At 41.2% G+C, this 27,960-nt stretch overlaps 1 protein-coding gene across 3 annotated transcripts in view; it reads right to left on the bottom strand.

The window, feature by feature from the left end:
• Positions 1 to 1,634: 1,634 nt before the first annotated feature.
• PRXL2A (peroxiredoxin like 2A) overlaps positions 1,635 to 27,960 on the bottom strand; it is a 50,570-nt gene continuing 24,244 nt past the window's right edge. For all 3 annotated transcript variants that reach the window (XM_020977344.2, XM_020977342.2, XM_020977345.2), the window contains exons 2-6: positions 23,843 to 24,019; positions 23,580 to 23,674; positions 14,730 to 14,870; positions 12,515 to 12,679; positions 1,635 to 3,754 (exon numbers count right to left, since the gene is read on the bottom strand). In XM_020977344.2, the coding sequence (XP_020833003.1) occupies positions 3,641 to 3,754; positions 12,515 to 12,679; positions 14,730 to 14,870; positions 23,580 to 23,674; positions 23,843 to 24,017 (690 nt within the window). In that variant the 5' untranslated portion in view covers positions 24,018 to 24,019 and the 3' untranslated portion in view covers positions 1,635 to 3,640. The remainder of the gene's footprint in view (positions 3,755 to 12,514; positions 12,680 to 14,729; positions 14,871 to 23,579; positions 23,675 to 23,842; positions 24,020 to 27,960) is intronic.

Below are 27,960 nucleotides of genomic sequence, written 5' to 3'. Positions count from 1 at the left end.
TTCTGTGAATGCCTTGTCCCTCCAGCTGTCATCATGACTGTTGAAACATTACCCATCCTTTAATGGAAATATACGTTATAACCAAAAAGACTTAAAAGTTTTAGTTAACTGATAGCTCAATGAATCAATAGCTTTTAGGTATTCGAAAAGTGTTTTAAAACAGCTAAAAAATGAGAGAATAGGTTCACTTTTTTGCATTACTAACACATCATTCAGTCCTGAATACCACATTTTAGTTGGGCAGCTAGGTGGAATCAGGAAACCTGGGTTCAAATTCAGCTTCAGACACTTACTAGCTGTGTAATCCTGAGTAAATCACTTAACCCTGTTTGCCTTAGTTTCCTCATCTGTAAAATAAGCTGGAGAATGAAATGGTAAATCACTCCAGTATCTTTGGCAAGAAAACCACCCAAAAGGGATCACAAAGAGTTGGATGTGACTGGAAACAACCACTACAACCACATTATAGGTGGGCACCTGACAAACTGAATCATGGTTTGAAGAAGGGCAATCAGAATAGAGAAGGGACTTACAAATATGCCATATGAGGAACTGAGATAATTATTTTGGGGAAAGAGAAAATTGAGGGAAGCTGCTATCACTGTCTTCAAACACCTGAAAGATTGTCCTTAGGAAGAGTCTAAACTTGTTCTGAGAAGTTCCAGAATGAAAAACCAGGCCTAATAGGTGGAAGTTATGGAGAAGATTGTTTTCAGCTTCATATAGAAGGCCATTCTAACCATTAGAACGGTCTAAAAATGGAATGGGGTGCCTCAGGAAGTCAAGAATTCTCTACCACTAGAGATATTTAAGTAAAAGCTGGACAATGGCTTGTTGGGGAAGGTATGGAAATGATTCATGCATCAGGCACAGAAATGGATTAGGCCCCACAAGGTCCCTTCCATTCTGAGACTCTAGTTCTAGAAATGTCTTCTTCCTCATTAAGCCTTTCTGGATTTTAGCAGCCTGGTACAGCGGAAAGAGGACCTATGTACGTTCAAATCCTCTCTCTTTCGCTTATTAGCTGTGACCTTGGGTGAGTCACTTCTCTGACCCCCAGTTTATCAGACAAATGACAGGGATGTACTTGATTTCCTCAGACGTCCCTTTCAGCTCTAAATCTATGATCCAAAGACTCCCCTCCTCTTAACCACCGGGGGATTTTGTAATTCTGATCACACATCCTTATTTCATAGTTAGCTGGGTCCTTCTCTAAATCTCTTCCTCAACAAGAAACACCTTGAGGACAAAGGCTGTGTTTGACTCACATTGACATCAACCTATCGCACCGAGCACGTTATAAGTTCAGAGCTGGTGCTCAATAAATATTCGTTCAAATATATTGAATTGAGGTCATTAGGGCAGGTCAAGTCTAGAAGCATTTATTAAACACCTACCATGTGCTAGGCATTGTGTCAAGCACTGCTGTTATTCACCACACCATTTGATGGATTAGACCCAAGTGAGGGCTTCCAACTTCTCCAATGGACTGTTGGAGCATCTGATCAACATAGTACTATTTTCACTTTTGATATTTTTGATAGTGACTTCTTGGGGAGTCCACACACTATTTTTTTCTATTAATGTTTTGTGAGAAAGTTTTTTACTTTCCAAAAATACACAAAAACCTACTGTTTTCTTAAGCATGATTTTATTTTAGCCAGGTACCAAAACATTTTCCAGTAGGACAAGCTTCTAATGATATGTTAAAAAGCAATGGGGTCAGAAGATATAGTGGGAGAAAGCCAGTTTTGCTGGTACACTTCTGTTCCATAAAACAAGGAATATCTCTATTTATATAAAATCATAACCACACACTCATACACAAAGATTCATTATTTCAGCAGTGCAGACTGCATTTTCTCCACAACTCAGCAGGTTGTTTCATGGGCCCCTCCAAATTTGGCTGGGCAAGTCCTCATATGGATAGACACACACAGTCCATACCTGGGGAGCCCACAATACCCCACATGCACAATTAAAAATCCCAATCTTCCAGCTTTAAGGTGAAATGCACCAAGCTCGCAGGGCATGTGAAGAAGTTTAAAAAGAAAAAGCCAGGAAAAGTCTTCCACATGAATTATGTCCAAGAATATCACTCCAAAAATCAAACACATCAGAAAGGCAACATGACATAGTGGAATGAGCACTGGATTTGGTATCAGAGGACCTAGGTTCAAGTCCCAGTTCCAATGAATAGTAATTCACATTTATATAGAGCTTAAAGGATTATAAGGCAACAAATCTGTGGAATAGGTAGTGAGAACAGCTGGCATTCACACAGTGCTTTATGGTTTCCAGAGCAGCTCACATGCATTTTCTCCTTTGAAATTGGTACTAGAGGGTTTTTTTTAAACCAGATTCTTGATTTCATCAGTGTAGGGGGCTCCTAGTGAGCAGCCATCTCCCCAAATGGAGATTTATCCATTCTTGATAATATATAGTATCAAAGAGTTGCTTGGGGGCACCAAAAGGTTAAGTGACTTGCCTAGGGTCCTATAGCCACTGGGTGCTGGAAGCAGTTCTGGAACCCAGGTCTTCCTGCTGCTACTCCCTGCAGACCCCCAACCCTGTCATGTGACCTATCGCTGTAACCACGGGACTCCATGATCTCACCATCTTACCCTCAGCTTTAATCTTAGGCCCTCCAGCCATGCTTTCTTAGGTGTTTTATTTCCTGGAGAGCAAGGATTGTCTCACTCTTTCTCTTTGTATTTCCCCTATTTAGCATAGTGGCTGGCACATAGTAAGCTCCAAATGAATGCTCATTCATTCATCTATCCATTCATTCATTCATTCCTGACTCTGGGGCCACCTTTTTATCCATGATGTCATGTTGCCTGTCATATAGGCATCATTATCTTCTAATAGACGTGGAAACTGAGGCTCAGACGAGTTGTTATTTATGAATCATCACACAGTATCAGAGGCAAGATTTGAACACTGGTCTTTGTTAACAATGCAGCACTGTATTCATGTTGCCATATCTATTATTATCCTCACTAAATACCATAAACAAATTAGGAAACTAAGTCTCATAGAGGTTAAGCGGCTTGCCAAAGAGCTGATAGATGTCAGGGCCAGGATTCAAACCAAGGACTCTTGAGGCTGAATTCAATGCTCTTTTCATTCTATCCTGACTCTTTTGGGGGCTATTAGATCCAGGGCAAGTCACTTAACCTCCACCTCTGTCTTCTCTTATATCAAATCCTTACACTGCTTGCTTTACCAGGGCATTGAGAGAGAAGCACTTTGCAAATTTCCAAGGTGCTTCAAATGTGAGTGAAGTGAGCTGTGATGAATAGCCCAGAAAGGCAAACCTCACACTTCTCTCAGTCCTCAGTGAAAAAGCACTGAGTAACCTGCTTAGGGCAGGAAAAAAGAAAGTGAGAGAGAGAGAACAGAAAAGAAGAAAAAAGAAAAAGAAAAAAACCGATCTTGTTTTGAATTCTAATTGTTCAGCCAAAACAAAAATCCCAGAATCTAAGAATGAGGCCAGATGGGGTTTCATCCCTAGGAGAGATACATAATGCAGATGTAGATAAATAAGAAAGTCCTCTGTGGGACTTGTGAAGCCGATGTCACATAATAACAGTCTCATCTTCCTAGTTTTTCCCCCGAGGTCAGTTGCTACATTTGATCATTTTTCCTCCGAGGCTGAAGTATGTGGCTTTATCTTTTTGGCAGCTTCCAGAACAGAGGCAGGGTCGACTTTATCTCCAAACTCTTTCTCTCGGTGCTCTAGGAGAATGCCCTGACAAAAAAGTGAGACAATGTTAATTCTTCCTTCTTGTAGATGGGAGAGGGGAAGGGGAAGAGCAGAGGCAAGAAGGGGCTGCCAGAGGTGGGGAACCTGTGGCCTCACATGTGGCCTTCTAGGTCCTCAAGTACGGCCCTTTGACTGAATCCAAACTTCCCCGAACAAATCCTAGCACTACCAGGTACACACCCTGAAAAAGGAGATCAAAGGCGGAAAGAAAGGCCTCAGACACAACAAAAATATTCGCAGCAGCACTTTTCATTATGGTAAAAAACTGACAACAAACTGTAAATCTATTGATTGCGAGATAGATGGTTGAACAAATTTTGAAATATGTATGGAAAGGGGAAAAAAGTTGATTTTGTTTTGAGTTCTAATTATTCAGTCAAAATAAAAATCTAGAATCCAAGAAAGAGGCCAGGTGGGGCCTCTTTCTAGAAGAAATATGAAGTGCAGATGCATAGAAGGAAGTCCTCAATTGGACTTCTATTCTAAGAAATGATCGTTATTCAGAGAAACATGGCAAGACTTGTACGAACAAATTTAAAGTCAAGCAGAACAAGTATAATATACAAAATCACTACAGTAAATAGAGGAAAGTAATTCTCAAATGAAACTAAACTAATTAATTGTAATGTCAAATCTTAATCTCAGGTACTATGCAAAGCGTTGGGGATATAATTCCAAAAAAAAAAAAAAGAGAAAAGAAACAATCCCCTCTGTTTTTAAAAATTCAGTTTTATTTTAATTTCCATTTCTAACACTTTCCCCCTTCTGTTCCCCCCCATTGAAGAGTAAAGATAAATAAAATGTATTACAATATGTATAGACATACAAAACAAATTTCCACATGGACCATATTATAGGGGGGAAAAAAAGCAAGAAATAGGAGAAAATATGCTTTAGTCTGTACTCTGAGTCTATCAGCTCTGTTTCTGGAGGTGGATAGCATATTTCATCATGAGTCCTTTGGAGCTGCGGAACCTTTACTCTGAAGGAATTTACATTCTATAAGGGGAGACAATACACACACATATACATACACACACATACACACACACACACACACACATATATATGTGTACACATCAGTATACATATATGTTCACATAAAATAAAAGCACCATAAATATAAGATGGTTAAAGGAAGGGAGGACCAGTGATTAAAGGCATCATGAAAGCCTTTATGTAGAAGATGGTACTTGAGCTTTATCTAGAAGGAAGAGAGGTATTCTATGAGATGGAGGTGAGACTGGAGTGCATTCAGTATGAGAAAAGGCCAATGCAAGGGCACAAAGACAAGGGATCTATTTCTCTAGGCGAAGAACAGACAGAAAGCCAATTCGAATGTAATTGGGGAAAAATAAAATATTAAATTTACCACAAAAAAAGGGAAAAGAAAAGAAAACCAATTTGACTGGACCGTAGAATATGGGAACCAGAGAATGATGCTAAAGAGACAGGTTAGGGCCAGATTGTGAAGGGCTCTAAAAGGCAAACAGAAGAGTTTAAATTTGATCCTAGAAGCAAAAGAAAGTTTATTGAGTAGGGGAGTGTACACGGTCAGATCTGCCCTTTAAAAAAGTCACTTAAGCAACTGTATGGGGTGGATGGACTAGGTAGGAGAGAGACTTGAAGCAGGGAAACTAAATACTACACATTTTAACAGTCTAGGTGAGAGGTGACGAAAGCCTGGACCAAGGTGGGAGCAACATGGGTAGAGAGATGGGGTCAGATGTGAGTGATCACGTAGCATTAGAAATGGCAGGATTTCCCAAGATGTGGAATAAGGGAGAATGAAGGACTGAGGATAACACTGAGGTTACAAACCTAAGAGACTGTGAGAAAGGTGGTGCCTTTGACAAACACAGGGGCTTTTAAAAGAGAGGGAACTTTGGGGGGAAAGTCAATGAGTTTGTTTTAGACAGGCTGAGTTTCAGGTGTTGTGGGCTACCTAGTCTGAAATGTCTAATAGCAAGTGGGTGATATGGAACTGGAAAATGAGGGAAGAAACTGAGGCTTCATATATAGGTCTGGCAGTCATCTTTACAGAGAGGATAATTAAGCTTGTGGCAATGGATGAGTTGATTGAGAGAATGTATGTCTGGGACAGAGGTTTGGGGAATACCAATGGTTAGGAGTCATGATCAGGATGATCCAACAAGAGAAAAAGAGGAAAAGAAATACGCAGGTGGATAGGATGAGAGCTGGGAGAGAACCCTGAAAACCTATGAGAGGGCGAGCAGCTGTCAGATGCAGCGGACAGGCCAAGGAGGAAGAGGACTGAGAAAGAGCCACCCAGTTTGGCAATCAAGAGACTGCTTGGCAATGAACGTTGTTCCCTTCTTCTCAGCACCTAGCACAGGGCAGGCACATAATGCCTTCTTGTTGAATGGCTACCGGAATGGTGCTAAACACCAAATGTTGCATACGCTGTCGCAATTATTGCATACATTGATTTGTTTATTTTCCTTTGTTGCAGTGGAGGGTTCAATAGAGTAGAGGCGGAGATCAGAAAATCACTTTCATGTAAAACCCAAAAGTATGACCTAGGCCTGTTGTTGGGCTCCATAGGTAACAGGATTTGTAGAGATTCTTTTTTTTTTAATTAAAAAACGCTTTTTATTTATTTAAAGGTGTTTGACTAAAATATGTTTTATTAAGTTGTCCAGGGTGCTGAAAGAAAGGAAATTAATAGGCAAAGAAAACATTTTGTATGGGAAAATTAGTTTGGAAGAAGAAGAGGAGGAGGAGGAGGAGGAGGAGGAGGAGGTGGAGAAATGTCTGTGGTGTTCTAAAATCACCCCTAGAAATCTAATTTTGAAAATTTCTGTCTTGGTAGCAACGGAAAAACTTTCCATTTTCACAAAAGAAAACACTTTAAAGGATGGACACCAAAACAAAACAAAACAACATGGGGCTACCTTTGGCATAATTTTGTTAAGAGACAACTGCCTGTCTGATCATGACTTTGATGATTAAGAAATCGACTTTCTCAATGGGAGCCACGTCCTCTCATGACAGGCCCTCCTGAAAAAGTGAACAAGAGTCAGAGCAAAAAGCAGACTCAATTCCTTTGCCCTTCAGGAAAGAAGTGAGCTGGCTGCACTGCCCAAAGGACATCAGAAAGGAGCAGTGAAATCAGTTCACATGTCAAAGTAAAGAAGGGAAAGAAGAGAAAACGCATTGTCAAGAAACACTTGTTGAATAGTTATAGAACTCTAAATGCTATAACAGCAACACTGACACTGCTAGGTGGTGCTATAGTGCGTGGAGTGCTGGACTTGGAGACAGGAAAACCGAGTTCAAATCCAGTTTCATATATTTACTTAGCTGTGTGACCTTGGGCAACTCACTTAACTTCTCTCAGTCTCAGTTTCCCCATCCGTAAAATGAGGGTAATAATAGTACTTACTTCCCAGGATTGTTGTGAGGATAAAATGAGATTTTTGTAAAGTACACTGCAAACTTTACATTGCTATATAAATGCTAGAAGTGGTGGTGGTAGTAGTAGTAGTAGTAGTAGTAGTAGTAGTAGTAGTAGTAGTAGTAGTAGTAGTAGTGGCAGTGGTGGTGGTGGTGGTAATGGTAAAAGTAGTAGTGGCTGAAGTAGTGATAGCACTAGTGGTAGTAGTGGTAGAAGTAGTAGTGATAGCAATAGTAGTAGTGGTAATGGTGATGGTAGTCGTAGTAGCGGTAATAGTAGTGGTGGTGGTAGTGATGGTAGTAATTACTATTTGTATGACTTTGGAAGTTATATCATCTCCCTAAGCCCACTTCCTCATCAGCAGGATGGGGACAATAATGACAAAAATGCATGATTATTAGACAGGGCTTTGTAAATGTAAAGAAAGGGCTTTATAAATACTATAATTATTGCTAAGGCATCTGAAGGCAGTGTCTGGGTCTCCGCCAGCAGAGCCAACTCCACATCCAGCCCCCATCTCTAAGGAGACAGGGTGGGGACTTTTGTAAGAGCAGAGTCAAACAAAATTCTCAGCAGCCTGACTTGTGGGTAAAGGAGAGAAAACAGTAGCTTTTGCATGAATAACACATCCTCCAGGGATGAAGGTGGGTGTGCCACCCACGATCTCCTGGAGCCGAACCTTCCTGGTAGGAATGAGTACCCAGGGAGTCACGAGGAGGCAAAATCCAGCACGTTGGCCAAACCTTGGCCCAAGGGCTGTCAATAAGGGTGGAGGAAAACAGCATCTTAGAATGTTTGAGCAGTAAGGAACCTTGGAAATCTCTCCAGGCCCATCATTCACAGGTAGAATTAAATAAGAGAGTAAGTTAGTAGCAGATACAGAATTAGCACTCAGGTTAGCCTCCTTGCTAGCCTTAGAGGCAGTTAGGTGGCACAACGGATACTATCGGACCTGTAGTGGGTAAGACCTCAGTATCCTATCTTCAGACACTTACTAGCTGTGCAATTCTGGGCAAGTTTCTGAACTCCCAGCCTCAGTTTCCTCATCTGTAAAATGGGAATAATAGTGCTTAGCTCCCACAGTTGTTCTGAATGTAACATGAGATAATAGATGTAAAATGTCATATAAATCTTACTCTTTATTATTATTAGTTAATGACCCTTTTCTCATGAGGGATGCCTCATTTATATATATTATCAATGAAAAATAAGCAAGTAATCTTCTCTTCAGTGTCATCTATTTAAAACATTGGAGAGGGGAACAATTAAGAATGCACATAGTATTTTGTGTTTTCAGAGCAATTGTTTCAGCAGAAGAACCATGTGAGGTAACAAAGATAGTATTATCCCACCAGACAAATTAGGAAAATTATCTACACAGAGGTGCAGTGATTTGTTCAAAAGTTCCCAATTAATTAGTTGGGAAGACCAGGATTGAAAGCAAAGTCTCCTATGCTCTTTCCAACAGGCTATACTGCTGAGGACTTCCTGGTACTCAGTAAGATCAATTAACCAGAGAATGAAGCTGCCAAATTGTTATTCCTAGAATACGGATCTGGTCAGCACTCCCATTCAGAAACTTGCAATAGCTCCCTATGGACTCTAGGATGATGCATTGAAAAAAAATCATCAGCCTGGCTTTCAAATGTTGCCACTCTCTGGCTCCCCACCCACCTTTCTAGTCTTATTTAGGATATTCCTCTTGACACACTCATCACTCCAGAAAAACAGTTCTTCAGTGCTTGGATTTCCCTCCCTCTTCACCTCTGCCACAGAGACTCCCCAGCTTCCTTTAAAACCATGTTTTCAAGTACTACAGCCTACGTAAAGTTTTTTCCTGTTCCCCTGTGGTTGGCACACTTTCCTTAAGACCACTTTGTCTATATTTTCTATTTATTTGTCAGGGTACACATTATGTTCCTTGGTAGAATTAAGTACCTTCAAAGGCGGGGATAATTTCATTTTGGTTCTTTGTGTCTTCATCCCCTAGAAAAGAGCCTTCCACATAATAAGTGTTTAATGAAACTTTGCCAAGTTGGATTGAAGAGTAAGGAGGCTTTGAGAAAGTCAAGTAAGAAAAAAAACAACAAAGTAAAGGTTACAATTAAGTTAGTACCTCCAGCAGGAAGGATTTGGGGTCCTATTTAATTATCAGTCCTGGAAGTTCTGATTAACAGTGATACGAATTTAGAGGAAGGATCAGCCCATCTTTGGGCAAAGCTGAACTAGCTGCAGGTAAAAGCCAAAGCTGTCTTTGAAAGATTTGAGAAAAGCAAAGATAGTTAGGAGGAGGCTATTCTGAAGGTTCGATTCCTGGTGACTAAGCCTGGATTCTTACAGCTAGCTTTAGGGAAAGGCAGTGGCAGAGGCTGGGGGTGGGGGGGGGAGGGGAGGAAGGCAGAGTATAAATGAACACTCTATCAGGTATGCAGTTTGGGGCTCTTAGATCCTTTACATACCTTTAAAATAAGTCACAAAATAATTGAGGGGCAGCATAGTAAAACCCTAATAAATTAATAAATGCTTTATCATTCATTCATTCATTCACTAACATTATGATTGGCCTTCAGTTTTTTTCTTCTATAAAATAAGGGGGTAAAGGTGGGGCCGAGAAACCAGGTGTAAGAGTGCCCACCCGTCATCCCTGCTAGGATGGAGGACTGAGGCTGGGGGAATCACTTGAGCTTACTGGTTCTGAGCTGCAACAGGGCTAAAGCCAATCGGGTGCCTGAGCTGTCTGGCACTAATACGGCGAGCCCCTAGGAGTGGGGGAACATTGGGGGGTGGGGAATGCTAGGCTGTCTAAAGAGAGGTGAACTGGCACAGATCGGACGTAGAGTGCAAAGTTTCCAGGCCAACCCATTCGGACGTCCAGCCTAGGTGAGATGGGGAGAAGCGGCCTCCAAATGAGCAGGCTGGACTAGACTGTTTCCTCAGCCTGAAATCCACAAACATGCCTCTGTTTCCTCTTTGCAAAATGGAGACGATATTTTTAATACCTACCCGACAGGACAACGGTGAGAAAAATCCTTTGTAAACTTTAAAACACGTACATGAGAGTTATTGCTGCTGCTCCTTTTGCTGTTCACTTGTTTCAGTCTTGTCCTGCTCTTCATAGCCCCATTTGGGATTTTCTTGGCAAAGACACTGCAGTCGTTTGCCATCAGCTCACTTTACAGATGAAGAAACCGAGGCAAAGAGAATTAAGTGACTTGCCCAGAGTAACACAGCTAGGAAGTGTCTGAGGCCAGATTGGAACTCAGGAAGATAAGCCTTCCTGCCTCCAGGCCTTGTATTCTACCCACTGAGCCACCTTGTTGCCTTGAAAACATGTACATAGAAGTTACTGCTGTTGTTGCTGCTGCTAGTACTACTACTATTGCTATTACAGGCATTAATGCAGAGATGGCTAGATATTCAGAGCTGCCCCAAAAGAAATAAGGGGCAGTCAGGAACAAACTTGATCTTCTCTAAGGAAGGGAGATGCATATAGGGAGACAAATGCATCATCTGGCAGAAGGGAAACTTAGTGCTTTGTTTCTAGAGCCCAAGACTTTCAGTGACTGAAAACATGTCTACAGTCACTCAAATGAATGCTTCTCGTGTTATAAGGGGATATGGAGTGAGTACAATAGGGTACAAACTCCTAGACTTGGAGTCTAGAAGAGATCTGGGTTCAAATCCCGCCTTTCCTGCTTCTACTCTCTGTGAGGATATTAGTTACATTTCCTCCTCTATAACATGGGGCAGCACAGTGCATAGAGCACTAGGCTTGAAGTCAGAAAGACTCCTTTTCCTGAGTTCAAATCTGGCCCCAGACACTTACCAGCTGTGTGACCCTGGGCAAGTCACTTAACCCTGTTTGCCTCAGTTTCCTCATCTGTAAAATGAGCTGGAGAAGGAAATGCAAAGCACTCCAGTATCTTTGCCAAGAAAACCCTGAAAGGGGTTACGAAGAGTCAGACGTGACTGAAACAAGTGAAAAATATGGGAGAAATAATCATAACACATACCTTAGTATTTATCTTGCCAATCTCTCAGCATTGTTGGGAAGACCAAATGAGGATGCATACATAGGAGATGCCCTTGAGGGTGCTTCTCCTCTCCCCGCAGCATAAGCAGCTGCCATCCTGGTTGACCAGCTAGGGACCAGCTGTCGCGTATGTATCGTTTGTTGCTGGGCCGAGTCCTCTGATTGGCTACTGAGTAAGGACTATATGATTACACTAAATTATTTCCTTGCCTCTCACTTTCTCTTTTCCTTCTGTCTTCAAAACATGATGATGACTTTCTAGGCTGCTTGCAGGGTCCCCTCCCCCACTCTCATAGCTTAGACACAAGCCATAAGCAAGCTGGTGCCTCAGATGGGGCTGCTTTCCTTTCTGTGTCTTCTTTATTCTGGTTCAGGGCCTTGTGAGAATGTAAAAAGGCCTGCAATGGCAGGGAAAGTGATAGCAGGGGGCGGTGGTTGTACTTGACCACCCCTAGGAGAGAGCACCTAAGCAGTGACAGAAGCAGGTTGGTGCCAAGGGAAGGGATGGCATCACAGAGAAGCCGGCAGAAAGGCGATCAAGGCTGGCTATCGAGTGGACAATGCCCAGGGCAGAAATGAAATGTGAAATGGCAAATTAGCAGAACTGCCACACTGTACTAAGTCTTATTGAGACTTATTACCAGCCTCCAGGCAGACTGTAGCCTGGCTATAAGTTGAGCTTGAGAATCCTGTTTAAATTGCTGTGTTGATGCATTCATGCTCTGATCCTCTCATCCTTATCTTATTCTTATCTCTCTGGGTAGGAATAAAGTACCTATCCCACACTTGATTCACATTTGTACAAAGCATGCCTTTTGAAATTATTCACCTTTTGAGGAAAATGCTCCCCCAGAACCCAAAATAGAATTCTTTCTGGAGTAACTGGGATGATGAGGGACTAACGAATGTGAGAATGGGGAGCCCAACCTCCTACAGAGATGGCCGGCTCCCCCTTAGAGCTAAATCTAGGTGAACAGAGATGGCAGGCAAAGGAAAGGGCCTTTATCTTGTCGCCTCAGCCAAACAGTACCTTTATTCTCTAAGCTAGACGTGTAAGCTCTTTGTGAACCTTTGAGTGCTCTGCGAATATCAGGGGCAACTATGAGCCTGAGGAGTTGTGGAAGATTCCTAGCTTATCTTTCCCGGATAATGGGATGTAGATGTGACTTCTGAGCTCAGAGGAAATGGGAAGTGTGACAAAAGGAAACAGGGAGCTTCTCAAGGAAAAAGAACAAGACAACATGTAAACTCAGATACACAAAGACACACACACACACACAAACACACATTCTACCTGTTTGCCTGGCCCAATCACATAAACACCTCCAAGGATGAACCCTTCTCCTTCCAGGTTACCAGAGAAGCCCTTACTCCTGGCCCGGAAAAAGTTCTGCCACACCCCCAGACGAAGGAATCCCATATACATCATCTTCCGCTTCTGAGGACCATAAAACTTTTTCTGCAGAAAAGAGAAAGATGTGGAGTTATTGATGCCCATGTCTTTGTTCCTTCCCCTCTCTCCCCAGTCTGCCCTCACCTCTTCAGAAGAGGAAGGGTGTCAGAAGTACTTACTTCCTACAGGGGAAAACATCATGTCTAGCTGCTGGCATGTGGGAAAGTTTTGTGTGTAATAATACCCCAAACTAACACAAAATCCAAAGAATTAAGCTGAATTCTCTCATTGAAAGTAAGAGGGTAAAGGCCTAGTGAGAATGTACACGTAGCTCTCAGCCCACATCCTAGCTGAATATTTATACTTGGACCTTTTAAGTTTTTATGCTATTGTGTGGGTAGCTCAGGGGAGGACAGGATACATCCATGGACTCTACTCACAACATCTCTATGACTTAGTTAACTACTTTTTTTTTTCCAGCCAAAGACAAGGTTTATTAGAATAGCTGTCATATTGGGCAGACTCTTAAGGTATCTAAGCATTTGTATCGCTAATGCAAGAGGGTCAGATCTTAAGAATCTGAGCATGTGTCTAGATCTTAAAGATCTTAAAAATCTGAGCCTAGTTAACTATTTTTGAGAGCTTCTGTGGTTGAAAAATTAATCTCCCAAATGATACAACAGGAAGATCACTGGTTTTGTGGTATGAAGACCTAGGTTTAAATCTACCTCTGACACTTACTATCTGTGTGACCTTGGGCCAGTCACTTAACTTTTTGGGGTTTCATTTGTAAAAATGAGAGGTTTGGGCTTTTCTTTTTTGGTTTCTAAGTTTCCTTATGGCTCTAAATCAATGATCCTATGATCTAAACTTAGCTAAGCTGGTGCCTGGACAGCCTTTGTAGCCTGAGAAGGCTTGCCAGAGCTTACAATCTCCTGACAGAGCTTTTAGAATACTGGGGTCTTCAAGGCAGTTATGTGGCAAAGTGGATAGAGTGCTGGACATGAAATCAGGAAGAATGGAGTCTAATCTTGCCAGCCTCAGACACTTACTAGCTGTGTGATCCTGGGAAAATCACTTAATCTCTGTCTGCCTCAGTTTCTGCATCTGTAAAATGGGGATAATAATGGTACCTACCTCCCAGGGTTACTGTGAAGATCAAATGAGATAATAATTGTAATGCACTTAACACAGTGCCTGGCACCTGGTAACCACTATATAAACGTTAGTTATTATGATTATGAGTATTATATCCACACAATGAGTAGCTATAGGAGAAAGAACTTAGTGGAAGAAAACACACTTGCAGCCTAAAATATTCTTGTTCCCAGCTGGATGGTGGCAATCTTTTAGTTTTTGTTGTGATCAACTGGGTACAATAGGAGGTAGGAAAAAAATTTGCCTCATCTGTAAAATAGGGATAATAATAGCATCTACCTCACAGGGTTGTTGTGAAAATCAAATAAGATAATAATTTGTAAAAATTGAGCACAGTGCCTGGCACCTAGTAAGTGCTATATAAATGTTAGCCATCATTATCATCATCATCATCATCATCTTCATCATCATCATCATCATCATCATTTCTCTTTAAGCTAACCATGAGCAGGTCATGACAGGTGGTGAACAAAAAGGAGAGGAATGAGTCACTTCCACCTTCCCCTTAAGTCTACTTCCTTGTGAAAGTTTCACTGTATTCCATCATAGAATGAATTAGCCCTTCTTGGCTTTAGCGATGGGTCAGGCTCACAGAACTCCATTTCAAGAAGTATTTAAGCAATAAGCAAGAAGAAAGTTCCTATAATTCCCTAATTATGGTATCCAAGGTGCATGAAAAAGATAATCGTGTGAGAATATGGCAAGCAGGAAAGCCACTGGGCTTTCAAAGGAACTCAATACAATCCATAGAGAAATTCAAGGCTTTCTTTAACTAACTGAGTTAATATAGTGCTGTTCAAATAATCCATTTCCACAAGGCCAACTTCAGGCCAAGTCCGTCGAAGCTTGGCAGTTCACTGTTCAAGCTACCCCCAGAAATTCAACCGAGCAAAGAGCCAACTCTAATTTGGCACTGTGAACAAACACAGCATTAGGAGAAGTTTTGCAACAGACATACCCTTTCATCCAGAAAGATCTTTCCTTTGAAATATGGCTGGAAATCCTCTACCTCTGACCCAATCTTCTCTTTCACCACAGCATAGAGTGGGACCCCCAACTGGTCTAGCTGTGGTTTGAGAGTAGATAGTTCAGCTGCCTCCTAAGAGAGAGAGAAAGAAAGATAGGTTAATAGACACACACACACACACACACACACACACACACACACACGCCCTAACAATTTTCTTCCTCATTGATAAAAGAGGTCACAATCTTGTCTTAATTCTTCAAAGTAAGCATAAAAACCCCACTCAGTCCCAAAATCCAAAGATGTCACCTCCTGAGGGAGACCAGGGCTGAAAGTACCAATTGTCACTGGAACTGAGAGGACAAAGATGGTCTGTCTTCTTTTTACTGCCAAACAACAGCTCACTGACATTTTGTAATATTATTCAGTTAACAATAACCAACAAATAAGAAACTTGTTTTATAGGGTGACCTTATCTGATTTGGATGCCTCAAGAAAGTACATGGAATATATTGTTGCCCTAACAGGCAAATGCCTTCATTGGTACAATTTAAAAATTTGGGATACAAACACAAGAACGAAAGGAACTGATGGTCTATTAGGGGAAGCTTCAGTTTCCTCATCTGGAAAACAGATATAAGAATAGCACCCACCTCTCAGAACTGTAAGGATCAAATAAGATAATGCACACAAAGTAAACTTTAAAGCCTCATAGAAAAGTGAGCTGCTGTGATTCCTCTCATTCTCATCTGTTATTCAATGGAATTCCAATAGAAACAGTCCTGAGACAGGTCCATATCCTACTATCATTCTTTTGTTTTTAATGTTTGGTAGATTATTGGGCAGGTGGAAGAAATGATTGCTTTTTATAACTTTTATATTATTATACAGAGCCAGTCTCCTTGATGCAAAAAGGCAATTCTATTGCCACCAGGCCATGTTGCCTCTGACACATACTAGCTATGTGACCCTAGGCAAGTGACTAAACCCCAACTGCCTCAGCAAAAAAAAAAAAACAACAAAAGAACATATCACTCCAGCCAGATCAGTCCACTATTTGTCCTTCAAAAGGGCAATGCCTTGCAAAGTCTCACCATTTTGCCTTTTCTCTTCACATGGAATGCCTTTCCTCTTCTCCTTTCCTTTCAACTTCAACCCTAGCTACTCTTTAGTATCCAGCAAGAATTCCCATCTCCACACATGGCCTTTCCTGACCATTCTGTCCACAGGAATTGAATTCAATACAACAAACATTTACTGAGTACTGGCCAAGTCCAGGTCCCTCTGGCCTTTGAGCTCATTATACAAACCACTTATTCGACACTTAATGCCTTGTGATATCTCTTTTATAACATTTTATCTTATTTTATTTTATTTTTAGGCAATTGGGGTTAAGTGACTTGCCCAGGATCACGTAGCTAGTAAGTGTTTGGTCTGAGGTCGGATTTGAAGTCATGTCCTCCTGACTTCAGAATTGGTGCTCTATCCACTGCGCCACCTAACTGCCCCTTAACATTTTATAATGTTATTTATTTTGTGCTATTTTTAAATTTTATACAAGTGTACGTCTTATCTCCTTAACTGGCTTTTGAGCTCTGTAGGAGCAGCTAGATGGCACAATAGAGCCCTGGGCTCATCTTTCTGAATTCAAATCTGGCCTCAGACACCAGCTGTGTTACCCTGGTCAGGTCACTTAACTCTGTTTGCCTCAGTTTCCACACCTATAAAGGGAGCTGGAGAAGGAAATGGTAAACCACTTTAGTATCTTTGCCAAGAAAACCCCAAGAGGGGTCACAAAGAGTTGGATACAACTGAAACGTCTGAACAACAAGGGCAAGTCACCGTGTCAACTGCTTATAAACTATTCTGTCTACACAAAGATGGGAGGTGATAGCTAATATACTAGATGATAGAGTCAGGATCCAAAAACACTTAGATAGCCTAGAACTTCAGAATGAGTCAAATAGATAAAAAGTAGAATGGACTGCCTTTGTAGGTAATGAGCTCCCCTTCATTGGAAGTCTTCAAGAAAAGGCTGGATGATCACTTAATGGAGGGAATTCTTGTTGGACAAATCAAGGAATATTAGAATACTCCTTAGGTCCTTTCTAACTGAGACTTGGAGAGCCTACAGATAGTTTTCTTACAGCACTATGCACACAGTAAGAACTCAGTAGTTATTTGTTGAACGAATGAATTTCCACCCAAATTGGAGAGAAGCTGCATGCTTGGAGAGATGGGCTCATCTATTATCAGTCATGAAATATGCAGACCCTTTCCTCTAATATGCAAATGCAATGCTAAAGCTTCTCTTTTAGAAAGAAAAATTGCAAAGTATTGGTCCATAACCATGTCATGATCAGGACACATGTGGCACAAAGCTCAGGCATCTCAGCAGGAAAATACAGTAAATCTAGAACATACTTTTCTCTCGGCAGAGAGATGAGGAATAAGGCATATGCTGTCAGATACAGTCAATGTGTCCTTTTGTTTGGCTTAACTATTTCCTTGTTCATAGGGAGGATTCTGTTGGTGTGGGGGCAGGACTGAGAAATGATAGCAATGTGGAAAAAACTTTTTAAAAAGTTACTGCAATCGAAACAGTGTGTTTGCATTAAGGCAGGGGTGTTTTCAGTAACAGTAACATTGGGCGATGATCTGCTTTGATAGATTTAACTCTTCTCAGCAGTGCAATGATCTAAGACAATTCCAAAAGAGTCATGATGGAAAATGCTATTCACAACCAGAGAAAGAACTATGGAGTCTGAATGCAGATCGAAGCACACTATTTTCTCTCTTTTTCCTTTCTCCTGGTTTTTCCCTTTTGTTCTGACTCTTCTTTTACAACATGACTAATGTGGAAATGTGTTTAATATGATTGTACATGTATAGCCTATATCAGATTGCATGTCGACTTGGGGAGGGGGGAAGGGAAGAAGGAAGGGGGAAAAATTTGGAACTCAAAATCTTATAAAAGTGAATGTTGAAAAAAAATTAATAAATAAATTTTTTTTAAAAAAAGGCAGGAGTATTTTGAAATATATCAACTCTACTTCAGTAGGAATTATGAATATTTTTTGCTTACTACTTTCTAAATCTAAAAAGAAAAACCTAATGAGAATACCATTTCCTCAAACACATTTATCGATAACTTGATTAAACAAGAGATTTAGGCAAGTAAAGAGGGCACACACACACCACAAAGGTCTCACAGTGCTTGGTACATAGTGAACTTTATCAATTCCTTGTTTCCTTACTGGGGTCTTGCCTGGGAAGCAGAAAGGTTTCTCTCATTTAGAGGAATTCATCTTTTACCCTCTACACTAGATGAACTAATACTACATACATTTTCCTTCTGATTAGAGGGTGAAGGGCTTCCCCAGAATCTCCATTTATGGAGGGTTCCCTGGGCAGCCATCTCTTCATTTTTCACAAGATTTCACTCCCCTAGATTTGTCCATCATGTCCCTCACCCTTTTACTTTCATGGGTTGTCTTCCCTATCAGAATGTAAGTGCCTTGATGGCAGGGACTGTTTTTCTTTTTGCTTATATTTACAATTCTCTCTTCCACATGGGAGGTGGGTGTGGAGAGATGGGGGGGGAAGGATTAGGGGCATCCTCCCCTCCCCTTCCTATGATCTGGAAAATCCATATAAAATTTTTTGGCTCTCCCTTCATACCAGAGAAGAAGTCTGAACTTTCTTCTTTTTCTTTTATGGAGTATTTACAGTACCTTACTGTAAAATTTGGGTTAAGTATTTGATCATAGGCGCTGTGTGGTCTGCTGGCCTTTGCATGGCATCTGTAGCTTCCACAAAACTCCCCCCCCCAAACTCACATTTAATTTCTTATGCCAATCCTTGACACATCAAAACTGCAATAAGGAAAGTCGTGATGTGGAAAAGATAACTGTATATTCCTATTGCTTAGCACAATTCCTGGCACATACTGCTTAATAAATGCTCTTTGACTTGCTTATTACTCTGGGTCTCTTTATTAATTAATTTAACTGCAACTTTTATATATACACACACATATCCTCTTCACTCATCCTTCTGGAAACCAAAAATTTTTATAACATACCACCATTTAATTAATGTTGGAAGTTCTTTTCTAACTTCGTAGGTCACCCTACTTTGAAAGTGAAAGAAATTAGGTCAGCACAAGCTCCTAAAATGCCATTGCTATTTAGAAGCAACACCCAACAAATATAAATGGGAGTTGCCCCATTATTATAGTCAGAGGTACCCTGTGTCTTGCCAAGAAAGCCCAGTCTAGCCCACCTAGGAGAGGTAAGGAGGAGACCCAGGCAAGACTGAAAAAGCCATGAAGAAAATCCCTTTAGGTCAAGGAGTGTGCAAACAAAAACATGACTGTCATTTTCACTATTACTAATTAGGACACAAAGTGTGCCAAACTGGAAATGACTCAAGACTTCTAACTGTTAGAGCCATCCAAAGTGGTATAGGCTGCCTTGCATGAGAGCGAGTTTCCAATCACTAGGTCTTCAAACAAAGGCTTCTTTGGGTGTATTTTAGAGGGGATGCTTACTCAGAAGCAAGTTGGACCAGATGGCCTTTGAGCTCCTTTCCAACTCTGATAATCAATCAATCAATCAATCAATCAATGAGTGTGTGTGTGTGTGCGCGCGTGTGTGTGTGTGTGTGTGTGTGTGTGTGTGTGTGTGTGTATTTTTTTAACTAAGAGCTGGGGATCCAAATACAGTAAGTGAAACATCCTTGCTCACAAGGAACTTAAGTTCCAATAGGAAAGCATTGAGGACATATGGAATTGTACACAAAATAAATGTAAAGAGAATAAATGCGAAGTAGTTAAAAAAAAATAAGATTGTTTGGGAGGGAGGACATCAGCAGCTAAGGGAATCAGGAAGAGAATTCATGTAGAGCATGATGACTGGACTTAGTCCTGGAGGAACAAAAGGATTCTGTGAAGTAGCGATGAGGAGTGAGTGCATTCCAGGCTCAAGAGCTGCCAGTGTAAAGTGCAGAGACCAAAGATGGAGTATTTGCTGTGAGGGGAAAAAGAGACCAATCTCCTTTGACTGGATCACAAAGTGCCAGACAGGCAGCGATATACAATGAAGCTAGACAGGTGGGAAGATGGGGCCAGAATCAAGAGGCAGAATGAGAAGAACCATTTTTGTCTAGTTCACCCAGTGCATCTCCACAGCTACCTAGAATTCTGACAGAGCAAATTCTGATGAAGAAAGGCAAGAGGTTACAATGAGTCATTTTCAGTTTGGGGCAGCTCAGGAAGACAGACCTAGAGAGGTCTGTTTCTGGTGGAGCAGGGACTGGCCAGGGATGAATGCAGTGCCTTAGAAGGGAACATTCCAGCATCTAAGGATGGACAGGGGGCCAGGACATTGCAACCTGAGCAGGAAGCACTGGAGCAGAGAGAGATCCCAGGGGACCCTTCAAGTAGCACTGGGGGCAAGAACGAGTGCTATCTGGTATCTTTCTGTCGCTTATTACCCAATTCTAAACCACAGATCCAGCAGAGAGAGGAGTGGTTGTGAGCACGTGGGACCCCAGCTGTGTACATAGCAAGGCACAAGTTCTAGAAACACACCTGTGTGGCTCTGGGCCCAGGAGGAGAGTGGTGACTCAGTCCTTTAACCCTGCACATACGGCTGTGGTAGAATAACCAGAGCAGGAGGCCAAGATCAAAGGGTAGTCACTAGTTCAGTGGCTTGGCACTTGCAAAATCTCCCAGAGGGCTAATAGTGACTGACTCAACCACTCAGAAACCAATAGACCCACATCAGGGTCAGAAACCTGCAGAGCTCAGACCAGGAGGGCAGCGAACAGACCTTCCCCTGGATCACACCACTTGGAAAGCATTGAAAACTTGCAGGCCTTCAGACTGAGATGTGAAAGTAGCAGAAGGACATAAGAGGGCAGAAGCTCAGGCCAGACATCAGTCCCAGAAGTGTGCAAAGACCAGCACTAACATAAAACCCAAAGTCAAGAAGTAGGCTGGAAGAATGAAGAAAGAAGAACCTGACCATAGTCACTGAGGTGCCAGGGAAGCTCAAGACACAAACACAAAAGAAGACAACGTCTCAAAAGCATTTACAAACAAAGCATAAAGAAAAATGAAGATTGGACACAAGCCCAACAAGAATTCTTACAAGTCTAAAAAAGTGATTTAAAAAGATGAAAAAAAAGATTTTACAATCCAAATAAGAGTGTTAGTGGAAAAATGGGAAAAGAAATGAGAACTATACCAGAAAATTATCAAAAAAGAATTAACAGCTTGGTAAAAGATACCAAACCTCACTGAAGAAAATCACTCCTTGAAAATTAGAATTGGCCAAATGGAAGGTCATGACTCCATCAGAGATCAAGGAATAATAAAAGAAAGTCAAAAGATGGAAAAGTAGAAGAAAATGTTAAATATTTCATATAAAGATAGGTTGGAGTTGGGTTATGAAAAGCTTTTAAAAACTAAATGGAGAAGTTTGTATTTGATTCTAGAGACCACTAGAGTTCATTGAGTAGAAGGTGACATGTTTAAGAAAATTACTCTGGTGGCAGTGTGGAAGACAGACTAAAGTGGAGAGAGCATTGAGGAGGGTTCAGTTGGATTTTGTCGGGAGAGGGGTGGGTGAGAGGCGGTTGGGAAGCAATTGGGGTTAAGCGACTTGTCCAGGGTCACGCAGCTAGTAAGTGTCTGAGGATGGATTTGAATCCAGGGCCAGTGCTCTATCCACTGTGTCATATCCCCAGGGTTCAACATAGACTAGCCATTCAGTAGGTTATAGGCTCATAGGATCATAAATTTAGATCTGGAAGGGAACTTAGAGGCCATTGAGTCTAACCCCTTTTTTACAGATAAGGAAACTGAGTCACATAAAATTTAAGTGATATGTCCAGGGTCACACAGCTAGTAAATTTCTGAGGTGGAATTTGAACCTAGGTCTTTGTGACTGCAAGTTCCATATCCTTATTCACTATATTGAACTTTCTTTTCTAATAGAGGTTACTGAGCTGAACTGATTAATGGAATGGTGATCTAAGAGGGGATTCTATCTTTCATTTTGGGGGGGAAAATAGTATTTTATTTTTTACAATTACACATAAAGATAATTTTCAACATTCATTTTTATAAGATTTTGAGTGCCAAATTTTTCTTCCTCCCCCTCCCCAAGACAGCAGGCAATCCCTTATAGGTTATACATGTCAAGCTTTCATTTTTGGCCTGTCTCCGTAACCTGCCTAAGTAAAAATGGTTGTTAAGTCAAGGAACTCCATAGGGCTGTTCCTTCCATGACCCCTACAAAGAAACAGCCACATTCCCATTTGCAAAGGTGAAATGAACAGTGTCTATTGGCCCTGATCGGCTTGTTCAGGACCACACCCTTCTGTGAAATGTGGTTCTGAACATCAGCTCTTCCCTCTTCCTAAGAAGCGGCATTGACCACTTACTCAATTCTAGTTCTCCAAAAATGCGGGGAAAGTGCTATGGGAACATCATTGATGATGATGAGGCAAGGGAGGAACTCAGAGCCATGGAGTTCATATCAACCAATCAACAAGTATTGACTATGTGCCCAGTACTGCACAGGGAACCGGTCTGTAGAAAAGAAAAATAAAGCAGAGTGCCTATCCTTGAGAAGGTTATGAGACTCCTGAGGCCATGACCACACTTACTAACTGTGTGAGCCTGGGCAAATCACTTGAACCCTGCCTGTCTCAGTTTCCTCATTAATAAAATGGGGATAATAGCGACACCTACTTCATAGGGTTGTTGCGAAAAACAAACGGACTAGGTATATAAAGTGCTTTACAAATCATGTAGTATTCTATTTCAGTGATTATTGTTATATATAATAAATATAATGATATATACATATCATTATCAAATACATAAATGAGTCTTGCTCAGAAAGATAAGACATTTGCTCAGAATAACCAGTGAACAATAAGAAAGGATAAAACACAAAAACACAATGCTACGATGTTGTAGCTAGAGTACAACACCTGGAGTCATAAAGACTTGAGTTCAAATCTGGTCGCAGACATTTACTAGTTCTGTGACCCTGGGCAGGTCACTTAACCCTGTTTGCCTCACTTTCCTCATTTATAAAATGAGCTGGAGAAGAAAAGGCAAACCTCTCTAGTATCTTTGCCAAGAAAACCTCAAATGGAGTCACGAAGAGTCGGACACAACTGAAATGACTGAACAACAACAACATGATATTGTAATGATGATCAGTTGTGAAAGAAGGCAATTCTGATCAATAAAATCATCTGAAACCATTCCAAAGGACTTTTTTTTTTATGGCAAGGCGATTTGGGTTAAGTGACTTGCCCAGAGTCACACAGCTAGTAAGTGTCAAGTATCTGGTCTGAGAACGGATTTGAACCCAGGTCTTCCTGACTCCAGGAATGGTGCTCTATCCATTGCACCACCTATCTGCTCCCCCAAGGAACTCTTGATGAAAAAATGCTATCCACTACTAGAAACAGAACTGATCAACTCTCAATGCAAAGTGAAGTATAATTTTCTCCCTTTATTTTTCTTGCTTTTAAAAAGAAATACTGCTAACATGAAAATGTTTTTGCACGATTTCACATGTATAATTGACATCATATTGCTTGCCTCATCAATGGTTAGGGAAAGAGTAGGAGGGAAGGGGAGAATCTGGAACTAAAAATTAACAAAGAAAAGAATGCCCAAAATAAATAAATAACAAAACATTTTAAAACCCACAGTGCTACAAATAAAGTGCTCCAGACATGTGAAGTACATAGGTCTCTCACATACCATGGTTCTTTTCCCCAAATAAAAGCCCCAGATGCAAAGCTACATACCTCCCGACACAAAAAACAGCCTGGCCTTCTTACTGCCATGATCACTGCCCCATGGTGCTCCCAGAGTTCTCGGGCTTTGAAAGTCTTTGGGGATTCTGGAAAAGAAAGACAGATATTCAATGTTTTTCAATTCATACTTCACTTCTCGGTTCTGAGGCACTGAAGCAGTCCCCAGGCCATCAGAGGAGCTCACAAAACCAAGAACCTGAGGTTCCTGGCCAGAACTAATATTAGTCCTGAATTATCCAAGGCTTAATTCTCACCATTATCCAGGGTTTTCAGCTCTATGTCTTCCAGAAACTCTAGGGTAGCTGTTACTGATTTGGTCAGAAACAGATCAGTGTTGGCCAGGATCAAGCTTAAAACAGCTGCGCCCAGGGCTCCAGCCCCCAGAGACCACATCCCCATGGAGAAGACACTCAGGTCCAGGAAAGACATCTCTGGAAATCAAAAGCAAGTTTGTTACTCCTCTACCCTGACTGGAGCCTAAAGCCTGGATAGAGGTCCTGGCAAATATCCACAGAGAAGCTAGTGTTAAGAGTCATCAGGTGTCTACTAAACGCTTATTACCTTGGGAAGAACTCTGAGGAATAGGAAAGGTCATAAAAGCTAATCCAAGGCAGCTAAGCAGATCTCAAGGTGTCAGGCCAGCTCACAAAATAGGCCTGAGGTCACAACTAGTCACCAAAGAAGACCATTTCAGTCTCTGGGGTCAGTTCTCACCATCTTTCAGAGTTTGCAGCTCTCTTTTTAAATAACTGCAATCCTTGTTTATAGAGTACTTCCAAGTCTGCAAAAGACTGTCCTTGTAACAATCCTTTGAGACAGGCAGTGTAAACGATTTATCTCCATTGGATGGTGAAGCCTCAGAACAACTCATGAGGTAGGTACTACAAGTATGGAGTGGGTGGGCTTCAGACTTAGCACATAGTAGGCACTTCATAAATGTTTATAGATTGACCTGTGATTTCATTGGTATGAAAAACTCCCTATTTTATCCTTTCCCTCCAAATCCAACATTATTCCACTTCTTCTCTAGGCATCCAGGTGAGCCGGGAGTCAGGAAGACCTGATTTCAAATCTGGTCTCAAATAACTACTAGCTATGCAGCTATGGGCAGGTGAGTTAACCTCTGTCTGCCTCAGTTTTCTCAACTGTAAAATAAGGATAATAATACCACCCAGGTTTCTTATGAGGATGAAATGAGAAAATACAAAATGTTTAACATAGTAGGGGTTTAATATATGTTTATTTCCTATCTTCCTTCCTTTTAGGTCCGCACAGCTAGTAAATGCCACAGGTAGGATTCAAGCCCAGGTCTCTCCAAGACTAGCACTCTATTATATACTACACTGATCTGGGGTATGGAAAGCGGACGAAACTCAGGGTGACTGACAGGGCAGAACCACAAGAATTTAACGATTGGCTGGATGTGATGTTGTGAAGGAGCCGAAGATTGCCAAACTATAGTTTCTGTTCAATGCTGGATAATATTCAACTGAGGCCATTTGATCAGCAAACACTCCAACAATGGTGGAAGGGACTGCATTACCAAAAACAAACATGAGGCAAAATCACAGTGGTAGTTCTGGCTGAATCAGTGACACCATGCCGTGCCTGGAGTCCTCTTTCACCCACTTAGACGATTCCTCTAACTTCCTGACATGGATATACGACTCATGCAAATACTGCTTAGCTGCGGGACCAAATTGCAGCCTTAATGTTTTCCCCAAGTTCTCCCCATACAGACTTGAGGCATAATAGTTTCTGAGCCTGTCTGCAAAGGTCAGGTTAGTCCGGCCCTGAAAGAGGTTCTGATAAAAATAACAGAAAAATTAAACTCCCTAAATGGCCTTAGTTTCCTCACCTATAGAACAAAGGGGTTAGGCTAGATTAGTGGCATCCAACTGAAATAGAAACACAGGCCATCAGTATGCACATAAAGATCTTGGTGGGCTGTCTACTGACAGTTTAAAAATGCAATATTATCTATGTTTTATTGTATTTTTATTTATTTTGTCAAATATTTCCCAATTACATTTTAATCCGGTTTGGGCCACACTCAGGAGTGCTGTGGGTCACATGTGGTTTGACACCTCTATGTGGCCTTGAAAAAACTGTATATGCTTTGCGTCCCCACGGCTCTTTATTGGTTCTCCTCCTACCTCTCAGACCACTCCTTTCCAGTACAGTTGTCTTTCATTGAAACTTCATACACATCATGCCTATTAACTATGGAAGGTCCCCAAAGCTCTGTCCTGGGCCCTTTTCTCTTCTCTCCCCCCTCCCTCTATTCTCAGTAACTCAGAGATCTCAACAGATCCCAAAAGATTCAATTACCATCTCTACACATACGATTCTCAGATCTCTATAGCCACCCCTCATCCTTCTCCCAAGACCCAGTACCACATCACTGCCTATTGGACATTTTGAGCTGCATGTTTTGTAGGCATTTCAAATTCAACATGTCCCAAATGCTACTCTTTATCTTCCCTCACCCCCAGCCTACCCCTACACTTAGAAAAAATCCCCTATTTTACTGACTTGCTATCGAGGACACAACCCACCCCTCAGTTTGTCAAGCCCAGAGCTATCCACCATCCCTCACTCTCACTAATGGCGCAGATCTAATCAGTCGTCAAATTTCATAATTTCTTTGCCCTCAAACATGTCTCCTTTTCTCCATCCACCCAGCCACCACTTTAGTCTAGGCCTTCATCACCTCCCATCTGGTTTATGGCAATAGTCTTCTAATTGGTTTCTTTGTCTCAACTTATTCCTCACTCCAATTTTTCTTCCAAAAATCTGTCAAAGGTAATTTCCTAAAATATGGGTTTGCCCATATCGCTCCCCTACTTAATAAGCCATACAAACTCCTTTGCCTGGCATTTAAAGCTCATCACAATCTGATCCTGTCTTATCTTTCCACCCTTCTTACATACATATGACTTCCATCCATGTGGTCTAGGGTCCAGTCATACTGGCCTATTTGCCATCCTTCCCCACACAGTTCTCCATCTCCCTTCGGACTGGCTAGCTCTCATTTGCTCTCTCCTCATCTCTACCTTTCAGAATCCCTGGCTTCCCTCAAGATTCAACTCAAACAACATTTTCAGCAGGTTTTCAATGGTTCCACCTGCTGCGACAGTCTTTCCCTCTAAGATCAACTTCTATTTAATCTTTATGCACCCTGTACATACCTATTTCTCCAATTAGTACGTAAGCTTTTTGTGGGCAGGGACTACATGTGTTTTTTCTTTGTATTCCCAGAGCTTAGCACGGTGTCTGGTAAATAGTGAATACTCAACCAATACTTCCCGTTGATTGATTGATTATCCTCTCGTTTGGCCAGGGGGAGAAGCCAAAGGTATTGTCATGACTCTGATAGCAATAAAAACATTAATAGTATTTATATAGTGCTTACTATTTGCCAGGTACTGTACTAAGTGCTTTATGAATATTATCTCATTTGATTCACACAGCACTTTGAGGTAAATGCTATTATTATTCTCCTTTGACAGTTAAGGAAACTGAGTCAAACAGAGGTTTAAGTGATTTGCCCAGGATCACTCAGACTGGATTGAACCTCTAATCTTCCTGGCTCCAGGCCCAGCACTGTATCCACTATGTAACCATCAACAAACATTTATTCATCACTTACCACATACCAGGTGCTAGAAGAAAACATGTCTAAAGTATTCATTTATATTTGTAAATACCTTAAAATTGTTTCTATGACTCATCAGAACTCCTCAGTCCCCTCTGACTCCCCACCCTATTCCCTACCAGCCAACTTTTTAAGTCGTGGTGATGGTTTTAGTTCCATTTCATTAATCCAGGATTAGAGAACAGGACAGCCTATTTCCTTAGCCTACTAACTAAGACTTGCAAGTCTCATCACGCAACATCTGTGATAGCCACAACTTTATAAGGAATAACAATAATTATGAGCTTGAGTCCAAATTTGGGATAAATCTAGAGTAGGGTTTGGAGAATATAGTTAAACTATAAATAGAAGCACGTATTTTGTGTTTTTTTAAATACACATTTATGTATATATATAAAATAGATTTTAATATTTATGACATAGTATACATAAACATGTTCATAATTAATAATCTGCAAATCACACAGACATATTCATTTGCAATAATAGCTGATATTCACGTACGTTCCTTTATTTGAAGCTCACGAAAACCTTGTGAGCTTAGTACTAGAAGCAATCTCAAATGAGGAAATAGATTCAGAGAGGTTAAGTTATTTGTCGATGGTCACATAAGTATCAGACGTCACATTTGAATCCAGGTCTTCCTAACTCCAAACGCAGGACTCTATCTACTCTGCCATGCTTCCTCCCTACATACAAGGATAGAAGAATCCA

The sequence above is a fragment of the Phascolarctos cinereus genome, unplaced genomic scaffold (assembly GCF_003287225.1).
Source record: "Phascolarctos cinereus isolate Bilbo 61053 unplaced genomic scaffold, phaCin_HiC Scaffold_3;HRSCAF=262, whole genome shotgun sequence".
Classification (NCBI taxonomy): Eukaryota; Metazoa; Chordata; class Mammalia; order Diprotodontia; family Phascolarctidae; genus Phascolarctos; species Phascolarctos cinereus.
This window is presented reverse-complemented; position numbering and strand designations above follow the sequence as displayed.